We start from the raw sequence: 18,998 nt of genomic DNA, 5'->3' as shown, positions 1-18,998 counted from the left end.
TCCGAGTCGCCTTTCCTGTTTTAAACTTGAAAGACCTACTGACTTAGCAGCTACTCTGCGTCCAGAACCAAAAAAAAAAAAAAAAAAACAAAAAAACACACAAACAATAACAGAAGGGGAAAAAAAAAAAATCAAAGACACCAAAAGAAGCACACGCCCCACTGTTTCCAAAATGTAACAAAGGACCTCCTTCAGGTTTCCCTGCACCTGTCTTAGTATCCCCCACTGTCCTTAGTTTCCATTCCCAGGCAAGGAAAGCATGATTCTTCCCTTATCTCCAGCAACACATCTGCAAAGAGCTGATAATTCCGGGTTAGGAGAGGGCTCTGCTCGGAAGCAGCTGTCCACAGTAGCACGGAGCTGATAGCCCGGCTCTCCCACATATCATTTATAAAACTCCCGTCATGGCCAAGAGGAGCCTTGATGGGGCTTTGTGGGGGCGGCTGCCACAGAGCCAGGAGGGGGTGGCCACCCTCCGCCCATGCCTGCCCACGTCCATGAGGAACTCCATATTCCCCTTCTAGACCATTTATCTTCTACCGTCGGTTAAAGTACCAGATAGGAGGACGAAGAAAACCTGATTCTCCTTTTAATCAGGGCTCAAGTTCAATGTCACTTTCCGGCGTCAGACACAATGGAAGGGAATTCACCCTCCACCAGGGGAAGTTTCTTTTCCAGGGCCTTGAAATGAGAAGGTGGTCCAGCCCGGTGCATCTCGTTTCTCGAAACAGCGAAGAAAGCTCTGTCACCGAAAGGGAGAGAACCAGCGACAGCGGAGGGTAGCCAGTGGGCCAGCATCTAAGCTAAGCTTGTGTCCCCTGGGCGGCCTGACTTCTTGGACCTTTTGCATCTGAAATGAAGGGGGCTGGATGAGGGGATTTCTGAGACTCCTCCCATTCTCACGTCCAGGGGTTCTGCTGCCGAGCAGAGCGGTCCTCCCACTTTTCTTTTTCCAGAACATTCTTCTCCTTTTAATCCTACCTTCGTCTTCTCTGTAATGTCTCTTCCCCGACCCACCCCACACCTCTCTTTCCCTCTCCCTCTCTCTCTTTTCTTTCTTTCTCTCTCTCACACACTCTTCTAAGGGTTTGTAAATATTTATTAGACTTCCGATCCCAACTAATTTAATTACACTTCATCTCTGCTCTTTGTAGTCGTTTTTTTATAACTAGCTGCCAAATCATTCTTTGAGACATTTTTATTCTAACTGATGGTAGATGTCCCCTCGGTTTCTTATACATGGACTTCTTTATTCTTTTCTTTTTTTAAGGTTTTATTTATTTATTTGACAGACAGAGATCACAAGTAGGCAGAGAGGCAGGCAGAGAGAGAGGGGGAAGCAGGCTCCCTGCCGAGCAGAGAGCTCGATGCAGAGCTCAATCCCAGGACCCTGAGATCATGACCAGACCTGAAGGCAGAGGCTTAACCCACTGAGCCACCCAGGTGCCCCAGACTTCTTTATTCTTGAGCTTTTAATTTGGCTCTGTTGTTCAACCGAAGTGAAACTTCAGGGGTTTTTTCCCCCAAGGTCACATCGATGCTAAGGTTTCTGAATCATTACATATCTGAAAATGTTATATTGATACGACTTTAAATGAAACACAGCTTAGCTCAGGAAAGGAGTTCTCTTTTTAATCTTTAACAACCTTTCCGTGCTTCCTACAGAAGTGTAATTTCAACACCCCCCCACCCCCCGCCTTGACCTTTGTTTTTCAAGTAGCTAGTTCTGGTGTTACTGAGTTTGCCTTTCTATATGAATGCCTATGAAATGCTTTCTTTATTCTCAAACACCCAGAATTTTGCAAATAGTTTTCAAAGCCTGGATCTCTAGGAGGGCTTTTTGTGATAGTTGTCACTTTTTAGTTTGGTGCCTCAGGAGTGTCCAAGGTTCAGGGTCCTTGGTGGCTTAGTCGGTTGAGTGTCTGACTGATGATTGTGACTCAGGTCATGATTTCATGGGTAGTAGGATTGAGCCCCTTGTCTGTGTGTATGTGGGCGGGGGGGGGGGCGGGTTCCATGCTTGGTGGGAGTTCTGCTTGTAATTCTTTCTTGCCCCTTTCCTCTGCCCCCCCCACCGGAATAAATAAATAAATCTTTAAAAAATATATTTAAAAAAGAAAAGAATGTCTAAAGTTCAGAGACAGACCCACTGTGGAGAGGCATGACAGGTTCCTGTCTTTCTCTAAATGATTCCTTAGAAAAAGAGAAAGCTGTATATGAATTTCAGTTTTTATTGTTGTTAGGTTTTGTTTTTGTTTTTGTTTTTTCCCCCTGGATATTTTTTGGCATCTTGATAGGACATTGGGAGAAGCACATCAGTTCCCAAGAACCAGACCCCTTTTTATTTATTTTTTATTTTTTTTAAAGATTTTATTTATTTATTTGACAGACAGAGATCACAAGTAGACAGAGAAGCAGGCAGATAGAGAGGAAAGGAAGCAGGCCCCCTGCTGAGCAGAGAACCCGATGTGGGACTCGATCCCAGGACCCCGAGATCATGACCCGAGCCGAAGGCAGCAGCTTAACCCACTGAGCCACCCAGGCGCCCCCAGACCCCTTTTTAAAACAGAATTTGGGATCCATGGATATAGAGTTAAAAACTATATTTTAAATCTTACGAATGCACAAATTCCCCCAATGCAGTAAACCTGGAAGGAGAAAATCAGGGTGAAGCATGGAGCCTTGGGAAACACTGGTCTATTTCTGTATTTGCTCAGAGTCCATGGATGAGATAATTCGTGGCCTGGCTTGGGGAAACTAAGGCCTGCAGAGACATAAAGGATTTGTGCTTGAATCAATGATGTAAGGTAACTCTTGTTCCTTCCCTGTCAGGGTTCTTCTTCTCTCTGACCCAGATACAGATGTATTTTCTGCCCTATTATGATGCTCACCCCCCCCCAAAAAAAATGATCAACCGAGAATGCTAGACTTCTCTCTCCTCCCCTGGAGCACCAAGGAACATAATGGGGCTTTGTTTGGTTGGTTGGTTGGTTGGTTGTTTTTCAAAGAAGATTTCTTCTTTTGTCATAGAGCCTGGGGAGAGTTAGAAAGATTTCTCTTTCTTTACTTGATCGTTCACAGTTTTACTGGGAGTCGCCCATCAACAGCCGTGGGACACGTACCAGCCTTTACATGTGATGTTGACGTACCTTGACGATGTATTAGAATCGTACATCCAGACGGGGTCAGCAGGGGGGCTGGTTCAGAAACATAAGCCTTCCTCCCCAACAGAAGTCAACTCAAGGGAGTTTTCTTTCCATCCTTGCAAGTCACGTTTGGAGTGGGGTCCCACATCACAACAGCAGGAAAAGAAATACTGATGCGGTTGGACCTTGGCCGGAGGGATGGCGGGCTGACAGCTCTGGGAGTTTGCTGGAAACTTCCCCTGCTCCAGGCTCATGCCGTCAGGGACCCCTGGGAGCCACCTTCGCTCCAGGACCATGCAAAAAAGCATGTTTTTCCTAGAATTTCCTGCTGCCAGAGGCTTCCAGAAACAGACATGTTGTTTCTGTTGGATTGTATGGACAAAGCAAATGTGTGCTTGCGAGAGCCAGATTTATTGACTCCTCAAGGTAAATTACCTTTGTGTTACAACTCCGGGGACTTTTCCTTGCAGCCTGACCTTCCCTGACGGAAGAAAGCCTTTGACAAACATGTTCCGTCTCTTGCCTGTTTGCACGATTCCAAGCAGAATGATTTGCGCTCCGCGATGCATAGAGAAGTGAGTGCATTGAATGCTCACATGTTTTGACAGAATATCGAAGATAGCCAATAACCCCACCGCAGGGGTCCTGCTCGTGCTGCTGGGTGTCTGGGGAAGTTCAAAGCACATGAGAGCTGAACAAACGTAGACTTTCATTCGTCTCTTTCCCTCATTGCTGTGTGTCTTCCGACAAGTCACATGACCTCTCTGAACCTATCTCTGCAACTGTGCAATTACGTTAGTAATTCCAGCTTTTCCCTGTCTTTAATTCGCGAGAAATCTTTATTGGATCTGGGTCTGTGGTAAATGCTTGGTGAGTGTCCATTGGCTTTTGTCTTCAGACACCTCCATTTGAATTCTTGGTTGCCCCTGCTTTGAGACCACTCATCTCCTGGACTTCCTGGTCTTTCTTCTGCCTCCAAGCACCAAGGAAACAACAAGGGAATCTTCATTGGGACTACCCCATTCTTTCAGATCTCATTGATTTTGAATGAATTCTGTTGATGCGGATCTATCCTAATGATTTATACAAATTTTTTTTTAAATTTTTATTTATTTATTTGAGAGAGAACAAGAGAGATCACAGAGGGGGAAACTGACCCTCAGCTGAGCAGGGAGTCCCATGCGGGGCCCGATCCATTACCCCTAGATCATGACCTGAGCTGAGGGCAGAGGCTTAACTGACAGAGCCACCCAGGCGCCCCTCATTTATACAAATCTTTGGATGTGGTTGGTGGGGTCACACTTCAGAACAGAGCAGTTGTGAGGCTGTGCAGAGTCGTAAGCCTGACAAATTTACAATGAATTTAACTTCTGAGCCATACATAGAGTCTTGGAGGTGGGAAGGCCCTAGAGACCCAGAGGACAATAGTCTTACTGTTTTGCTTATGAAGCAGCCAAGGCCCAGAGAAAGAAAGTGATTTGCTCAAGATCACACAGTTTAGGAACAGCAGAATCAAGATGGGTCCACATTCCTATTCCCAGTTTTGAGTTTCCTATAAAATGATGTTGTCTTTATGGAGACATAGGTAATCCCTCGGTATTGTGTTTTATAATAAAATCAATAATGTTTTGCCCTCATGAGAATCCTTAGGCAGAAATCTTAACTTAAAAAAAAAAAAAAAAAAAGAGCACCTGGGTGGCTCAGTGGGTTAAGCCTCTGCCTTCAGGTCTGGTCATGATCTCAGGGTCCTGGGATTGAGCTCTGCATCGGGCTCTCTGCTCAGCGGGGGGCCTGCTTCCCTCCTCTCTCTCTGCCCGCCTCTCTGCCTACTTGTGATCTCTCTCTCTCTCTCTCTCTCTGTCAAATAAATAAATAAAATCTTTAAAAAAAAAAAATTAGCCTCTTGGCACCTGGGTGGCTCAGTGGGTTAAGCCTCTGCCTTCAGGTCTGGTCATGATCTCAGGGTCCTGGGATTGAGCTCTGCATCGGGCTCTCTGCTCAGTGGGGAGCCTGCTTCCCCCTCTCTCTCTGCCCGCCTCTCTGCCTACTTGTGATCTCTCTCTCTCTCTGTCAAATAAATAAATAAAATCTTTAAAAAAAAAAAATTAGCCTCTTGGCACCTGGGTGGCTCAGTGGGTTAAGCAGCTTTGGCCCAGATCATGATGCTGGCGTCCTTTAGTCAAGCCCCACGTCAGGGTCCTCCCTCAGCAGGGTCCTTGCTCCCTCTCCCTTCGCTGTTCCCCCTCCTTGTGCTTGCTCGCTCTTTGCTAAATAAATAAATAAAATCTTTTTAAAAATGAAAAAACAATTTAAAAATTAGTCTCAACTCTCCTTAAAGAGAAACATTTTCCCTCTCCCCCTTTTTTTAGAGGAAGGGGAGCTTCCTTCTTACTTCAAAACAACTTTTTTTTGGTATAACCAAATTTAGAAAAGAACACAAATCCCATGTTATGGAGTGGGACATGCCCACCTCTCCAGAAGCACCTTGTGCCCACTTCCAGTCACTCATTTCCCTAAGAGCAGGCACTGTCCCTGATATCTAACACTGTAGGTGGGGTTTGGCTGCTTTTGAAATTATATAAGAGAAATCATACAGTACATACATTTTTGTGACTGGCTATGTGTGTCAACATTGTGTTTACGGGATTCATTGACAAATGTTGAGTCATTCATGCCAATTCTGTATTTCATATATATCTTATTTATATATACATATATGTATGTAATACATTGTTTATGTCATCAAAAAAGATATGCACACACACATATATATATATAGACACATATCTACATATACATACATAAATATATACATATATCCTTCTGTTTTTGATGGGTCTTTAGGGCCTTTGGGGCTGTGATGATTAACTATGAGCATTCATGACTATGACTTTTGATGGGCATATGTATGATGTCTGTCTATATTTCCTGGGAGCAAAATAGCTGGGACTTATGTATATGTATGTGTGTGTGTGTGTGTGTGTGTGTGTGTGTGTGTGTGTATATATATATATATATATATATATATATATATATGCAGCTTTGGTAGATCATTCCCAATAGTTTTCCGAAAGTCATTATGCCAATTTATACTCAGACTAACAAAGAGTCATTTGTTCCACATCTTCACCACATTTGGAATTCACTGTGGTTTTTATTTTAAGCCATTCAGGTTGGTGTAGGTTATTGTGTTTAAATTTGTAGTCCCTTGAGGACTAATGAAGTGCAGTATGTTTTCATATGTTGATGGACTCTTTAATACTGCTTTTCGTGTGCAGTGCCTATTCAAAACATTCGCCCATTTCTCTTTCCTGATGTCTAGTTTTTTAACTCAGTGATTTGTAGGAATTCTTTACATATGATGGATGTAAATCTCTAGTCAAGTATATGTATTTTAAATATTTTCTATCATTCTCATGCTTGCCTTTTTACTCTCTTATTGGTATCATTTGGTGGACATTCTTATTTTTAATATAGTCCAATTCATCATTCTTTTCTTTGTGGTTCTTCCTTTAAGAAACTTAAGATGCTCTCCTAGGTCTCCTTCCAAATGTTTTATTATTTTATCATTCGTATTTATATGTACCAGCCATCTGGAGTTGATTTTTCCATATGGCGAGATACCAAGATTTTTTTTTCCATGTGGATAATGCAATGAGGGAGGGTAATTTTTTAAGGAAGAAGTACCTGCAGAGAGGGCTAATAGCAGTTCTGGTGGAAGGGTGCAGGCGCCGGAGGACAGTATGAGGACAGAGGGAATTTGGAACAAAGGAGTAGGGTGAAGCACATGAGGTAGGCTCTTTCTTACCCTTTCTTGAGTGTGTGGTATGTGCAATGAATGTGTGTTGTTCATTGCCTTCAAGGGCTGCCTCTTGGTGGTGCCACTGACCATGCAGATGAGGGTGATGCAGATGGTGGTGACCTTGCCTCTGGGACTATCAGTGGGGTGCTGTCATGGAGGCAGATCTGTCCTGTCCACAGTGTGGCAGGTGGAAGGCCTTCTGGGTCACCTTAGTACTCTTACCATGAAGTACTCAGTCGGCATAGGGCTTAAGTAAAAATAAATTATTTGGCAGGTGTCTCATGGTTCGTACGTGGCTGTTTCCTATACCAGAGACCACTAGAAAACTGTTCAAATAACTGTAGGCCCACAATGATTCAACCCAATGTGATTGGTTGGATCCAAAATGAAACCCCCAGGACATCCAGGAGGCACAATATCCCGAGTCACATGGAAGTGTTACCAAGCAGTTCCCTTCCAGAAATAACTGTGCCACATGGCATGGGAAGAAATTGATTCCCCTTAAAAACTGAGCTCCCCTCTCTCCCATCGTAATAGGCAAATAACTTGATTTTGCCAGTTTGTGGCCTTTGAACCAGGCACTGTCACTGCTGGAATGTCATACATATGGGGTCTCTAATGGACAGGTGTGTGGCTGTCGCAGGAACATTTCAGAGGGCTTCTGACCTTCTCTGGACTCTTGTGATCTGGACTAGATGGGGTTCTCCTGGCAGCTGAAAATTCTAAACACCGGGCATCACCTTCTTAAAGAACAGTTCTTGGTATGCTCCTTACCCTAATGGTCATGTCAACTCTGCTTATGGTCCACATTGCCCAGCCCCTTGGCTTGATTTTTCGGGTAAGGTGAGCTGAGATTGGAGAGGTTGGATGACTAGCTCGTGGTCACCCACCCAGTGGTGAGCAGACGCAGGCTAAAGAACATTATTTCCTAATCAGACAGTTCCAAATAGCGCATAAATTATTATATTCCCCTTTGGTCCAGCAAGAGGAAAGCAAAACTGTAGCCTCTTTCGGCACCTTGTGCTAAATGTTTAATTATCTGCAAAACCAAAAAGGCTCTTTTCTAATTAAATTCTACTGAAGCAATTGAAGACCTTGTCTTCTTGGTGAGTTTTTTTTTTTTAATCGATAATACAATAAAAATAGACGTCACGTAATGTTTACCATTTTTAAGTGTACCATTCAGTAGTGTGGAGGGCATTCACACTGTGGAGCAATCATTTTCCAGAACTCTACCTCTTGCAAAACTAAAAGTCCAAGCCATTAAACAACTTCCTCCTCATCTCTCAGCCCCTGGTAACCGCCATTCTACTTTCTGTCTTTATGAACGTGACGATTCTAGGGGCCTCATATATGTGAAGTCACATAATGTTTGTCCTTCTGTGACAGGCTAGTTTCTCAGAGCAGAATGTCCTCAGGGTTCCTCCGTGTTGGAGTCGGTGTCAGAATTCCCTTCCTTTTTAACGACCAAATACTATTCCATTGTGTGATATGGAGCATATTTTGTTTCTCTGTTCGTCCGCTTATGAACTGTTGGGTTGCTTCTATTTTGGGGCTGTTGTGTTCTTTGGGGAGAAAGAGCACATGTGTGCAACCCACTCTGTAATAATCCTTAATTTGCTTGTGAGATCCCTTCGAACCCTTGCCTTCCTTCAGAGCAAAAAACAAATAAGTTTTCCTGATTTTTCCTTATCATTCTGATTTCTATCCATTTCCACATCCCCATACCTACTCTTAACATCTCCAGATCTGCATTACTATTTAGAAGTGAAGTTACGTTAGCATCACCTGGTTAGCCAGGAAATTAGGGCCTCCTAGGAGCCACCCCTCCCATCGTCCAGTCGGATTTCTCACTCCCTACCCCAACTTGTCCCATCTTTAGGGAAACTTGATGTATCTTACTATACACACCTTTCTTCTCCCTTATTAGCCTGTCTGGTATTTTTTCCAATCTTTCACGATACTGGGATGGCTTTTTCTCTGCCCATTCGGGCCCAAGTCCTGGCACAGAGTAGAGTCACAGTGTGTGTCTCACTCAGGTAAGGAAGGACGATTTGCAAGTTCTCAACACTTTGAAAAACGGTATTCCAAATGACACACGTGTTTCGGTTTCTGTGATAGATGAGCTCTACTCTAAACATGGAAATTCAAATTGTGGTAAGAAAATGAATAAAGAAATGAAAAAGGAGATGACAATTTAAAGAATCCTATTGTGAGGCCTTCTACAATATAAGCTACGTTAAGGATTTATTTAGGCTATCACTTCTTCCTTTTTGAAAAAACCGGCTTGCAGGCAGCTTCCGGTTTGCTAGGACTCCCCACTGTCGCCCTCTCCCCCCACCACCCCATTGCAAACCAGTCCATTTTCCGCATCCCAGAGATGACAGTCTTTAATGTGTTTTTCTTCTGAAATCCTATTTTATGTTTCCTCTTCAAATGCCTATTTTGGATTGCTCTTTCCACGCCTCTGTTGAAAGGATGGAAAACATGGTTTCTTTTTTCAGAGATGTTAGTGGGATTTCCTCTCATGCAGCACAATCTCCAGCCAGAATCTGGGCTGAAAAGGGCTGCTGGAGATCTCTATGTTCCTCTGAGACAGGAGAGAGGAAGATTGAGATCCCCAACCAGTAGCTTCTGAGCGAAGTATTTTCTCTCCATCTTATGGGCCAAAAAAAAAAGAGGTTGACTAGTTAAAAGTCAGAGATCACAGGAAAAGAAGCAAGAATGCGGACTTTTTTTTTTTTCTTTTTAATCACCAAATATTCTTTCTTATCACTTTTGCTGGTGCTTAGTGTTTGCTTTTGCTAACCCAGACTTTTTTCACAGAGTTGATCAAATTTCCTTCACCGAATTATTCCAACAATGTCTGGATGGATCTCCTAGCTCATCTCATAAAGGTGTAAGCTAAGCTTCCACAGTGGGTTGGCCTCGCCAGTTTCTCAGTTCTCTGTGGGGAGAGGCACGGTGATGAGGCCATGAATTCAGGTCGTGCAGTGACACCAGTGTGAGCGTGGGCACTGACCGCTACCTGGGTCTGCTTTGCAGCAACACTGAATTTTGGTTGCTGCTTGATCTTCCCCAGACCCAAAGGTATATTTAGGGAGTGGGGGATGGGTGACATGAAAGGTTCTTTTGCAAAAAGAATTGCAGGTTTCTGGAAAGAACAACAAAGAGCAAGAGAAATCAGATATCTAATTATCATGTCCTTCCCTAAGGATAAAAGCAAACATAACCGGACTAAAATACCAAAGACAACAAAAATCTGAGAATCCCAGCATCACTGAACTAGCCAAGGGTCAATGGCTTATTGCTACAGATGTTGAGGAATTTGTGCCAAAAATAATGACAATGGGAAGCAGAATGGGTCTTTTAAAAGTTCTTACATAAATCCCAGTTAGGTAACATATGGTGTAATATTCCTTTCAGGGGTACGCGAGAGTGATACAGCACTTCCATAGGTTACCCTCTGCTCATCACAAGTGCGCTCCTTAATCCCCATCACCTGTTTCATCCACCACTCCCCCACCCACCTCCCCTTTCAGTTTGTTCTCTATATTTAAGAGTCTGTTTCTCAGTTTGTCTCACTCTGTTTTTCCTTTGCTCATTTGTTTTGTTTCTTAAATTCTGCATATGAGTGAAATCATGTAGTATTTGTCTTTCTCTGATTGGCTTATCTCCCTCAGCATAATCCTTTCTGGTTCCATCCACATCACTGCAAATGTCAAGAGTCCATTCTTTTTGATGGCTGCGTAATATTCCACTGTGTGTATAGATCACATCTTTAGCCATTCAGCAATCAGTGGACATTGGGCTACTTCCATCATTTGGCTGTAAGCATGGGCATGCATGTATCTCTTTGAAAATTAGCATTTTTGAATTCTTGGGGGTAAATACCTAGTAGTGCAGTTGCTGGGTTTTAGGGTAGCTCTATTTTTAACTTTTTGAGGAACCGCCATTCTCTTTTCCAGAGTGGCTGCACCAGTTTGCATTCCTACCAATGGTGCAAGAGGGTTCCCCTTTCTCTGCATCCTCCTAACACCTGTTGGGGGACCAGAATGTCTATGAACTAGTTGATGTGATGTCTAAGACAGACTTGAAAGTAGCTCATTTGTGGAGGAGGGAGTAGAAAGGGAGAGGGTTATGAATGAAATGAAATTGGCCACTGGTTGTTTTTGGAAGTTGAATGTAAGGTACATAAGATTGACATTACAATTCTCTCTACTTGGGATTGTGTCTGAAATTTTTCTTAATATAAAGTTATCAAATAGTGTAAGTGGGACTAAATTACAGGAAGTCAACAAAGGCAAATTCACATAACACAAAGTACATTATTTTCCAACCATTAGAATTAAAAGTAAAAACAAAAGCAATCCTAGATCACACTGGGGCTATAAAGGAGATAAAAAGTGCAAAACACAATTAACTAAGTAAATATTTATGAAAATGACAACAGTACATGTCAATACATGAAGTTTGACCAAGTTTTTAGTAAAGAGGTAAATAATAGCTTCAAAATGCTTTTTTTTTAAATTTTTTCAATTTATTTATTTTCAGAAAAACAGTATTCATTATTTTTTCACCACCCTCAGTGCTCCATGCAATCCGTGCCCTCTATAATACCCACCACCTGGTACCCCAACCTCCCACCCCCCCAACACTTCAAACCCCTCAGATTGTTTTTCAGAGTCCATAGTCTCTCATGGTTCACCTCCCCTTCCAATTTACCCCAACTCCCTTCTCCTCTCTAACACCGCTTGTCCTCCATGCTATTTGTTATGCTCCACAAATAAGTGAAACCATATGATAATTGACTCTCTCTGCTTGACTTATTTCACTCAGCATAATCTCTTCCAGTCCCGTCCATGTTGCTACAAAAGTTGGGTATTCATACTTTCTGATGGAGGCATAATATTCCATAGTGTATATGGACCACATCTTCCTTATCCATTCGTCCATTGAAGGGCATCTGGGTTCTTTCCACAGTTTGGCGACCGTGGCCATTGCTGCTATAAACATTGGGGTACAGATGGCCCTTCTTTTCACGACATCTGTATCTTTGGGGTAAATACCCAGGAGTGCAATTGCAGGGTCATAGGAATTACTTGCAAAAAGGAATTGAAAATAATGAAGCATCCTGCTAAATAAATTAGGAGAACTGCAGATAGTTAGGTAGAAGAAGAATAAAGGGGAGCATTAGGAAGGTAAAATGCAAATAAGTGAATTTAAAAAGATAACAGAACAGGGCGCCTGGGTGGCTCAGTGGGTTAAGCCTCTGCCTCCGGCTCAGGTCATGATCTCAGGGTCCTGGGATCAAGTCCCGCATCGGACCCTCTGCTCAGCAGGGAGCCTGCTTCCTCCTCTCTCTCTCTCTCTGCCTGCCTCTCTGCCTCCTTGTGATCTCTCTCTGTCAAATAAATAAATAAAATTTTTAAAAATAAATAAAAATTAAAAAGGAAACAATCTAGAAAGCAGAAAGAAAGGGAAAAAAAAAAACAGGAAAACCCTGGGGACTATCAAATCACAGTCCAGACTGCTGATGTAACTCACTGCTCAACTGGGTGATTTTTAGAAACATCAGTTGCCAAAATTGACACAAGACAAGGCAGAGTATTTACCAGAAACCAATTACCATGGAAGAAACTGAAAAGATAGGTTTGAAAATTCTCCTTTCTTTCCTATCCTTACCCTCAAAAGCATCAGTATAAGATGGCTTTGAAGGTAATGCCCACCAAATTTAAGCAACAGAAAATTAGGGGCACCTGGTGGCTCAGTGGGTTAAGCCTCTGCCTTCAGCTCAGGTCATGGTCTCAGGGTCCTGGGATCAAGCCCCACGTCAGGCTCTCTGCTCAGCAGGGAGACTGCTTCCCTCTCTCTCTCTGTACCTGCCTCTCTGCCTACTTGTGATTTCCTGTCTGTCAAATGAATAAATTAAATCTGAAAGAAAGAAAGAGAGAGAGAGAGAGAAAGAAAGAAAGAAAGAAAGGAAGGAAGGAAGAAAGGAAGAAAGAAAAATAGATAGATTATTTTGCCAGGTGCTTGGGTGGCCCAGTCAGTTAAAGGTCTGACTCTTGATTTCAGCTCAGGTCATGATCTCAGGGTCTTGAGACTGAACCCCAGGTTGGGCTCCGTGCTCAGCTGGGAGTCCACTTCTCTCTCTTTCCCTCTGCCCCACCATGATCTCTCTCTCTCTCTCTATCTCAAGGAAATAAATTTTTAAAATCTTAAAAAAAAATATTTTGCTATTTACACTCTTCTAGGATAAAGAAAAATGTGAAACATTTCTCAACTCATTTTATTGGTGGAATAATTCATATTCCAGCCAATGATTAAGCTATTGATCTCAAGAAAAACTATAGGAACATCCCTTGAGTGTATATGAATGAAAAATCTGGAACAAAATAATGATGAACCAAATCCAGAATGATATTAGAAGAAAAATCTATGAGAATCAAATGGAAATGGCTTGTATTTCAGGAATAAAAGTGAATACTGTATAAGAATATGTAGAAGTTTGATCCTTCTCCCAATGGATCAGAGGACAAATTTAGTGTGGTTATTGAAATAAGTCCCCAGCTATATTTATTCTAATACTGATTTGAGCCAGAGCTGTTTCTTATGAAACTTGGGATTAGAAAGACAGTGGATAGTGGATGTAATGGTACTATGTTTAAATTGGAAGAGTAAATAAGTTTTTTCTCTCTGGCTCATCCTTTTTGACTGGCTCTGACACCCACCAGTTCTCAGTAGGTACTGTTTGCTTGACCTAGGTGGGAACGTCTGCTCTGTCAAGACCCCAGTGGCGTATTTTTCTTTCCACGGGGCAAAGTGATCCTAACGTTCGTTCATCAGGAAAAATAAGCAGACAAGAATCAAGAATGTTTGGAACGGCAAAGAGCCAGAATTCACTTTGTCGTGGGGAAGATACATGATAATAACAACAACTGGGCCCAGTTGAGAGGAACCAAGATCTGCAGACTGTCGCACTGATGGCATTTCAAGTTCGATAAACGATGGATTATTTAATAAGTCTGGTTTGTTAACAGGAAAATTCAGAAATTCTAAAGAAAAGTAGTGTTGCATACCAGGCAGTGGCTTTATGTTAAATAGAACTCCTTTGTTTGTAAGAAAAGTACAGAATAGGGGGTGCCTGGGTGGCTCAGTGGGTTAAGCCTCTGCCTTCGGCTCAGGTCATGCTCTCAGTGTCCTGGGATTGAGCCCCACGTCAGGCTCTCTGCTCAGCGGGGAGCCAACTTCCCCCTCCCTCTCTGCCTGCCTCTCTGCCTACCTGTGATCTCTCTCAAACAAGTAAATAAATAAAATCTTTAAAAAATATATTAAAAAAAAAAGAAAACTGTAGAATAGGCTCAGGGTATTTTAATACAATCTCCTATTAGTGTGATCGTGTTATTATTAGGATAGTCTAATTTATCTAAAGAATTTGATGAAGGTGACTTTCTGACAGCAGTGTGGGTTAAGGATAAAAATAAAATTAAAAATTACGTAGCACTTAAATTCTGTGCCAGGCCCTCTTCTGAAGTATTTAATCGTCCCAACAATCGTGTGAGATGGATATTACTATTTCCCATTAAATACCCAAGAAATGGGCGCCTGGGTGGGCCGAGGGTCTGCCTTGCGCTCAGGTCTTCACCCCAGTATCCTGGGGTCCAGCCCCATGTTGGGCTCCCCACTCAGTGGGGGAACTTGCTTCTCCCTCTCCTCCTGGCTGGTGCGCTCTCTCTCTCTCTCAGATAAATAAATAAATAAAATCCTAAAAAAAATAAAAATAAAAATAAATGAATACATGAGGAACCTGAGAAGGCTGTGCAACTTCTCCATCTAGGAAGTGGGAGGGTGGGCACCGCAGCTCAGGCCACCCCGCAGGCTCCAGAGTCTGGAGGACACTCCCCTCCCTGCAGTGCGCACTCTCTCTGTACAGGAGGGAAAGCGCTCCCTTTGCAGCCACTAACAGGCCCTTTTGCTTTTTCCCCAGGGACCTGATGCCGAGGACCCTGGAGGGCCAGATCACCATGGAGAAGACCCCCAGTTACTTCGTCACCCGCGAAGCGCCCGCGCGCATCTCGGCCATGTCCAAGGACACCAAGCTCATCGTGGTGGTGCGGGACCCGGTGACGCGCGCCATCTCGGACTACACGCAGACGCTGTCCAAGCGGCCCGACATCCCCACCTTCGAGAGCCTGACGTTCAAGAACCGCACGACGGGCCTCATCGACACGTCGTGGAGCGCCATCCAGATCGGCATCTACGCCAAGCACCTGGAGCACTGGCTGCGCCACTTCCCCATCGGCCAGATGCTCTTCGTGAGCGGCGAGCGGCTCATCAGCGACCCGGCCGGCGAGCTGGGCCGCGTGCAGGACTTCCTGGGCCTCAAGAGGATCATCACGGACAAGCACTTCTACTTCAACAAGACCAAGGGCTTCCCCTGCCTCAAGAAGGCCGAGGGCAGCAGCAAGCCCCACTGCCTGGGCAAGACCAAGGGCAGGACCCACCCCGAGATCGACCGCGAGGTGGTGCGCAGGCTGCGTGAGTTCTACCGGCCGTTCAACCTGAAGTTCTACCAGATGACCGGCCAGGACTTCGGCTGGGATGGATAACCGTCTAATTTAAAAAGAAAAAAGAATATCAAAGTATAATATATTTTTTTACCAATCGGTAGAGGAAAGGCAGTTTAATATTTGTGCTGAAAATGTTTGTTTCAGTATTTTTTTGTTTTTTGTTTTTTTTCCCCAATGAATGTTAAGAGTGTTCTCACCTCTGCCCCCATCTTTGTGGATCACGGGCACGGAACATTTGGATAAACAAAAAAGGAAAACCTCACATATCGAAATACTTGCAATTTTTGATTTCTGTTTTATGTTTTATATGCACAGTTCTAGACTCTGAGCGTCGGTCGCGGTGAAAACTTTCAAAGAAGTCCTAAGGGTAAATCTGTCTCTGTTTCTGTCTCTGCTTCTCTCTTTCTGTCTCTTTTCACAGGTCCCGGATAAAACTCTCTCTCTTTATATTTCCTCCCTTTTCGTTTTTCCTTTTCTCGAAAACCATTTCCCAGTTAATAATACTGCACGTTTGCCCACCATCTCACAGTTAACCACCGTGTTTTCAAATAAAACACCTTCTTCCATCTTTATGCGATGCGGTAGAAGAACGTAGCAGAGATGATGATCCCCATTTTACAGATAAGGAAACTGAGTCTCAGGGAGGTTAGGCAAAAAAAAAAAACCCATCATCCACTTGTTCCCTTTCCCATGCCCCTTTTTTCAGAGAGAATGAGAAGTAACACAGCTCTACTTTTAGAAACGGTTCACTAGTTTGGGGATGATTGGAGACAGGACAGAGAGGGTTTCCTGTTGCCTTCGAAAGTTCCTGGCCAGCCCTATGACGCTCTGTCATGAGGAGTCACCAGGGTTCAAGGACACCTGGGCACAGTATCTTTTAAGAGCCAGTCTTGGCAAGTTGAAATGCCCTGAGGTTGGAACTCTCGGCTTGATTGAGGCTCAGAGAAATTACTGGATTCTTATTTGGAGAACGAGATGGACAATCACACTAGGAACAGGACAAAAAGTATTAGGAACAGAACGTAGTTGCGGTTTTGACTTTTTTTTTTTTTTTTTTTTTAAGAAAAACCCACTTCAGTAAGGGCTTACTGAATGAATCTCATTTTCCTTTACCTTTTTTTTTTTTAACCTCTTTTTTTAACAAAGAAAATCTGCTTCTCTTTGTAATATCTCATTTCTCATCTTGGAGCTAATACTAAAAAGATAAATAAATGTTATTATTTTTCATGGGCGGAGGACTGTCACTTTGTCACTTTACTTTTCCCCACTTCCTGTTCACACCAAGAATAACGGAATATTCATGAATATTTGGAAAATATTCTAAGAAATACAGATGTGAGTAAAATGGAGGTTTTTCTTTTCCCTTCTAGTTCTCTCATTCCCCATTTAAATAGCTCGAATAAATCAATAGTTTATTAACAGTATTCCTTTCCTCTCTGAGTGGGCATTAACAAGATTAGCATTAATGGGAATTAAATTGGTTTAGAGAGAAGCACATATGCACAAAATATATAAAACATTTATAATTAGTCTGTCAGCAACATTTTATTACAGGTTTAAACCCAAGAGGAAAATGTCTCCTATCTCGTGGAAGTTTTCCATATCTGCTGAAAATTTAAAGGCGCAGACACTATGGTATTCTTAAGTAATTATTCTTTATTTCTCCAGCGTTGTCAGTCCAAGGAAACTAAAGTTGCTGGAAAACACGCAGAGTGCAAATGTGCATCAACCCTAAAAGCTGCATCAGGTGAAATAAATCTTCCTGAAAGGGCTAACACGGATTAAAATGCAGGGAAAAAGGGGAAAAATTTCTTAAGTGTCTAGATATTCCAACATTGCTCCAAACCTTTGAATTTCTGTGTGATTATTCCATTTATGAGAAAAATAATTCCCAGGTCTCCTTTGCCCAGTAGATTTTCTTCCCTTCTGGTGCCCTTAGTTTTCTAATGCAACACCCTGTTCTCACTGTACTTAAATCATCACTTCTAGAAACAAGATACGCCTCTTAAACTTTTTCCATTTTTTTCTCTTAACTCATTTTGTTTGTGCCTCTGATCCTTTTGTAAGCATTTGCTTGGCAATACGCAGACAAGGCTTGCACAAGGAAAGGAGTGCATCTAACAATTGTATTGGGCAATCTTCCTCTTTCTGTGTGAAGAAATAATAAAAGAACAGAATTGAGTTCAAAGCACCTCTTCTTGCATGTAGATTTTTTTTTAATTCTTATTTTTTAAATAATGAATGACTCTAGAGCCTTCTAGGAAAACTTTGTAACTTAAAGTTCGTACGAGTGTCAAAAGTTCTAGATCACAGCAGAACATCTGGAGACCTAGAGTCCATTCACTCGAATTCTTCCAGAACAGGAATTCTACTTACTCCTGCTATGTGTGGCTTCAGATTTCTTTTGTCCATGTAGCTGTACCAATTAAAAGGTACAGATCTTGATTCGAATGTCTGAGCCATCGGCTCCATGGTCACGCCACTGACCTACGTTCTTGGTAGGGGTAGAGCATTCTTTCTCTCTAGAAGAGCAACTAAGGTCTGGAGTTTTATCCTGAACAGTTTGCCCTTGAAGCCCCATCTATGGTGTAAAAATTTCTCTCAGTCACTTAGTAACTTTTAGGGGAAGTTCATTTATTCTAAGAACTGGAGGTTAATAAGCTGCTAGAGAATGAATATTTATTACCCAAGGAGTATTGCTCCTCCGTAGTTTTCTTAATTTCCAAGATCTTCAAAGTTAGAATACACCTAGTGGATCAAATCACCATTTGGCCCTCAAATCCTTTCTTTAACCAGTCACACGGCGGTTTCGAACACGAACGTGTCTGGGAATTCTCCTCTCTCAATTTTGCTGTTGTAAAGAGGATCAGCTTCAACACCATCATCCTGTTCCGCGGGCTGAGATCGGCCAAATCTGTTACACATGAAGATACTTACAATTCAACATGTGGATATCTACAGGTGCACGTATAATAATGGTGCATTACATTCATCTAGCAGATTATTCTTTCATTGCCCCCTTAAATCGACAGCCACTCTCTGTTCTCCACGAGTTGTATTTTCCAGACAAGCAAGTGAACACTTGGGAGAACAGTGGTTCCCCACCAAAGACCACTCTGCCTCCCAAGGGGATCTCTGGAAATACTTCGGTTTTCCCAACGCTGGTGGAGAGTTGGGTACTTCTAATGGGCGGTGATATCAGCCCAGGAGAGCCCCCCGTAGCACGAATCATCCTACACACCACCAGCTAGTGCGTGTCTGAAACAGGTCTACAAATCAGATTCTAATGAATGCTTGGCTGGGAATTCTTTCCCTCATCACCCTAAGTTTTTCCCTTGTAACCTTTCATTCTCCCTCTCACTCCATGACTGATTCCATCATAGTAAGCAGATGAATGTTGACCGTCATGTCTTGCCAAGGGGAGCACTAACAAGAAACTTCATTGAACTGGGTTTTTACAGCCAAGATCCAGGAGCC

General features: G+C 42.8%; 1 protein-coding gene across 1 annotated transcript in view; it reads left to right on the top strand.

The window, feature by feature from the left end:
* The window catches only part of HS3ST3A1 (heparan sulfate-glucosamine 3-sulfotransferase 3A1), a 92,845-nt gene extending 75,133 nt beyond the window's left edge, over positions 1 to 17,712 (top strand). Inside the window, exon 2 of the mRNA XM_044249137.1 lies at positions 14,939 to 17,712. Within this exon, the coding sequence (XP_044105072.1) occupies positions 14,939 to 15,560 (622 nt within the window). The 3' untranslated portion in view covers positions 15,561 to 17,712. The remainder of the gene's footprint in view (positions 1 to 14,938) is intronic.
* Positions 17,713 to 18,998: the final 1,286 nt, after the last annotated feature.

The sequence above is a fragment of the Neovison vison genome, chromosome 5, assembly GCF_020171115.1.
Source record: "Neovison vison isolate M4711 chromosome 5, ASM_NN_V1, whole genome shotgun sequence".
NCBI lineage: Eukaryota > Metazoa > Chordata > Mammalia > Carnivora > Mustelidae > Neogale > Neogale vison.
Note: the sequence above shows the minus strand (reverse complement) of the source record. Positions and strands in the feature narration are given on the sequence as shown.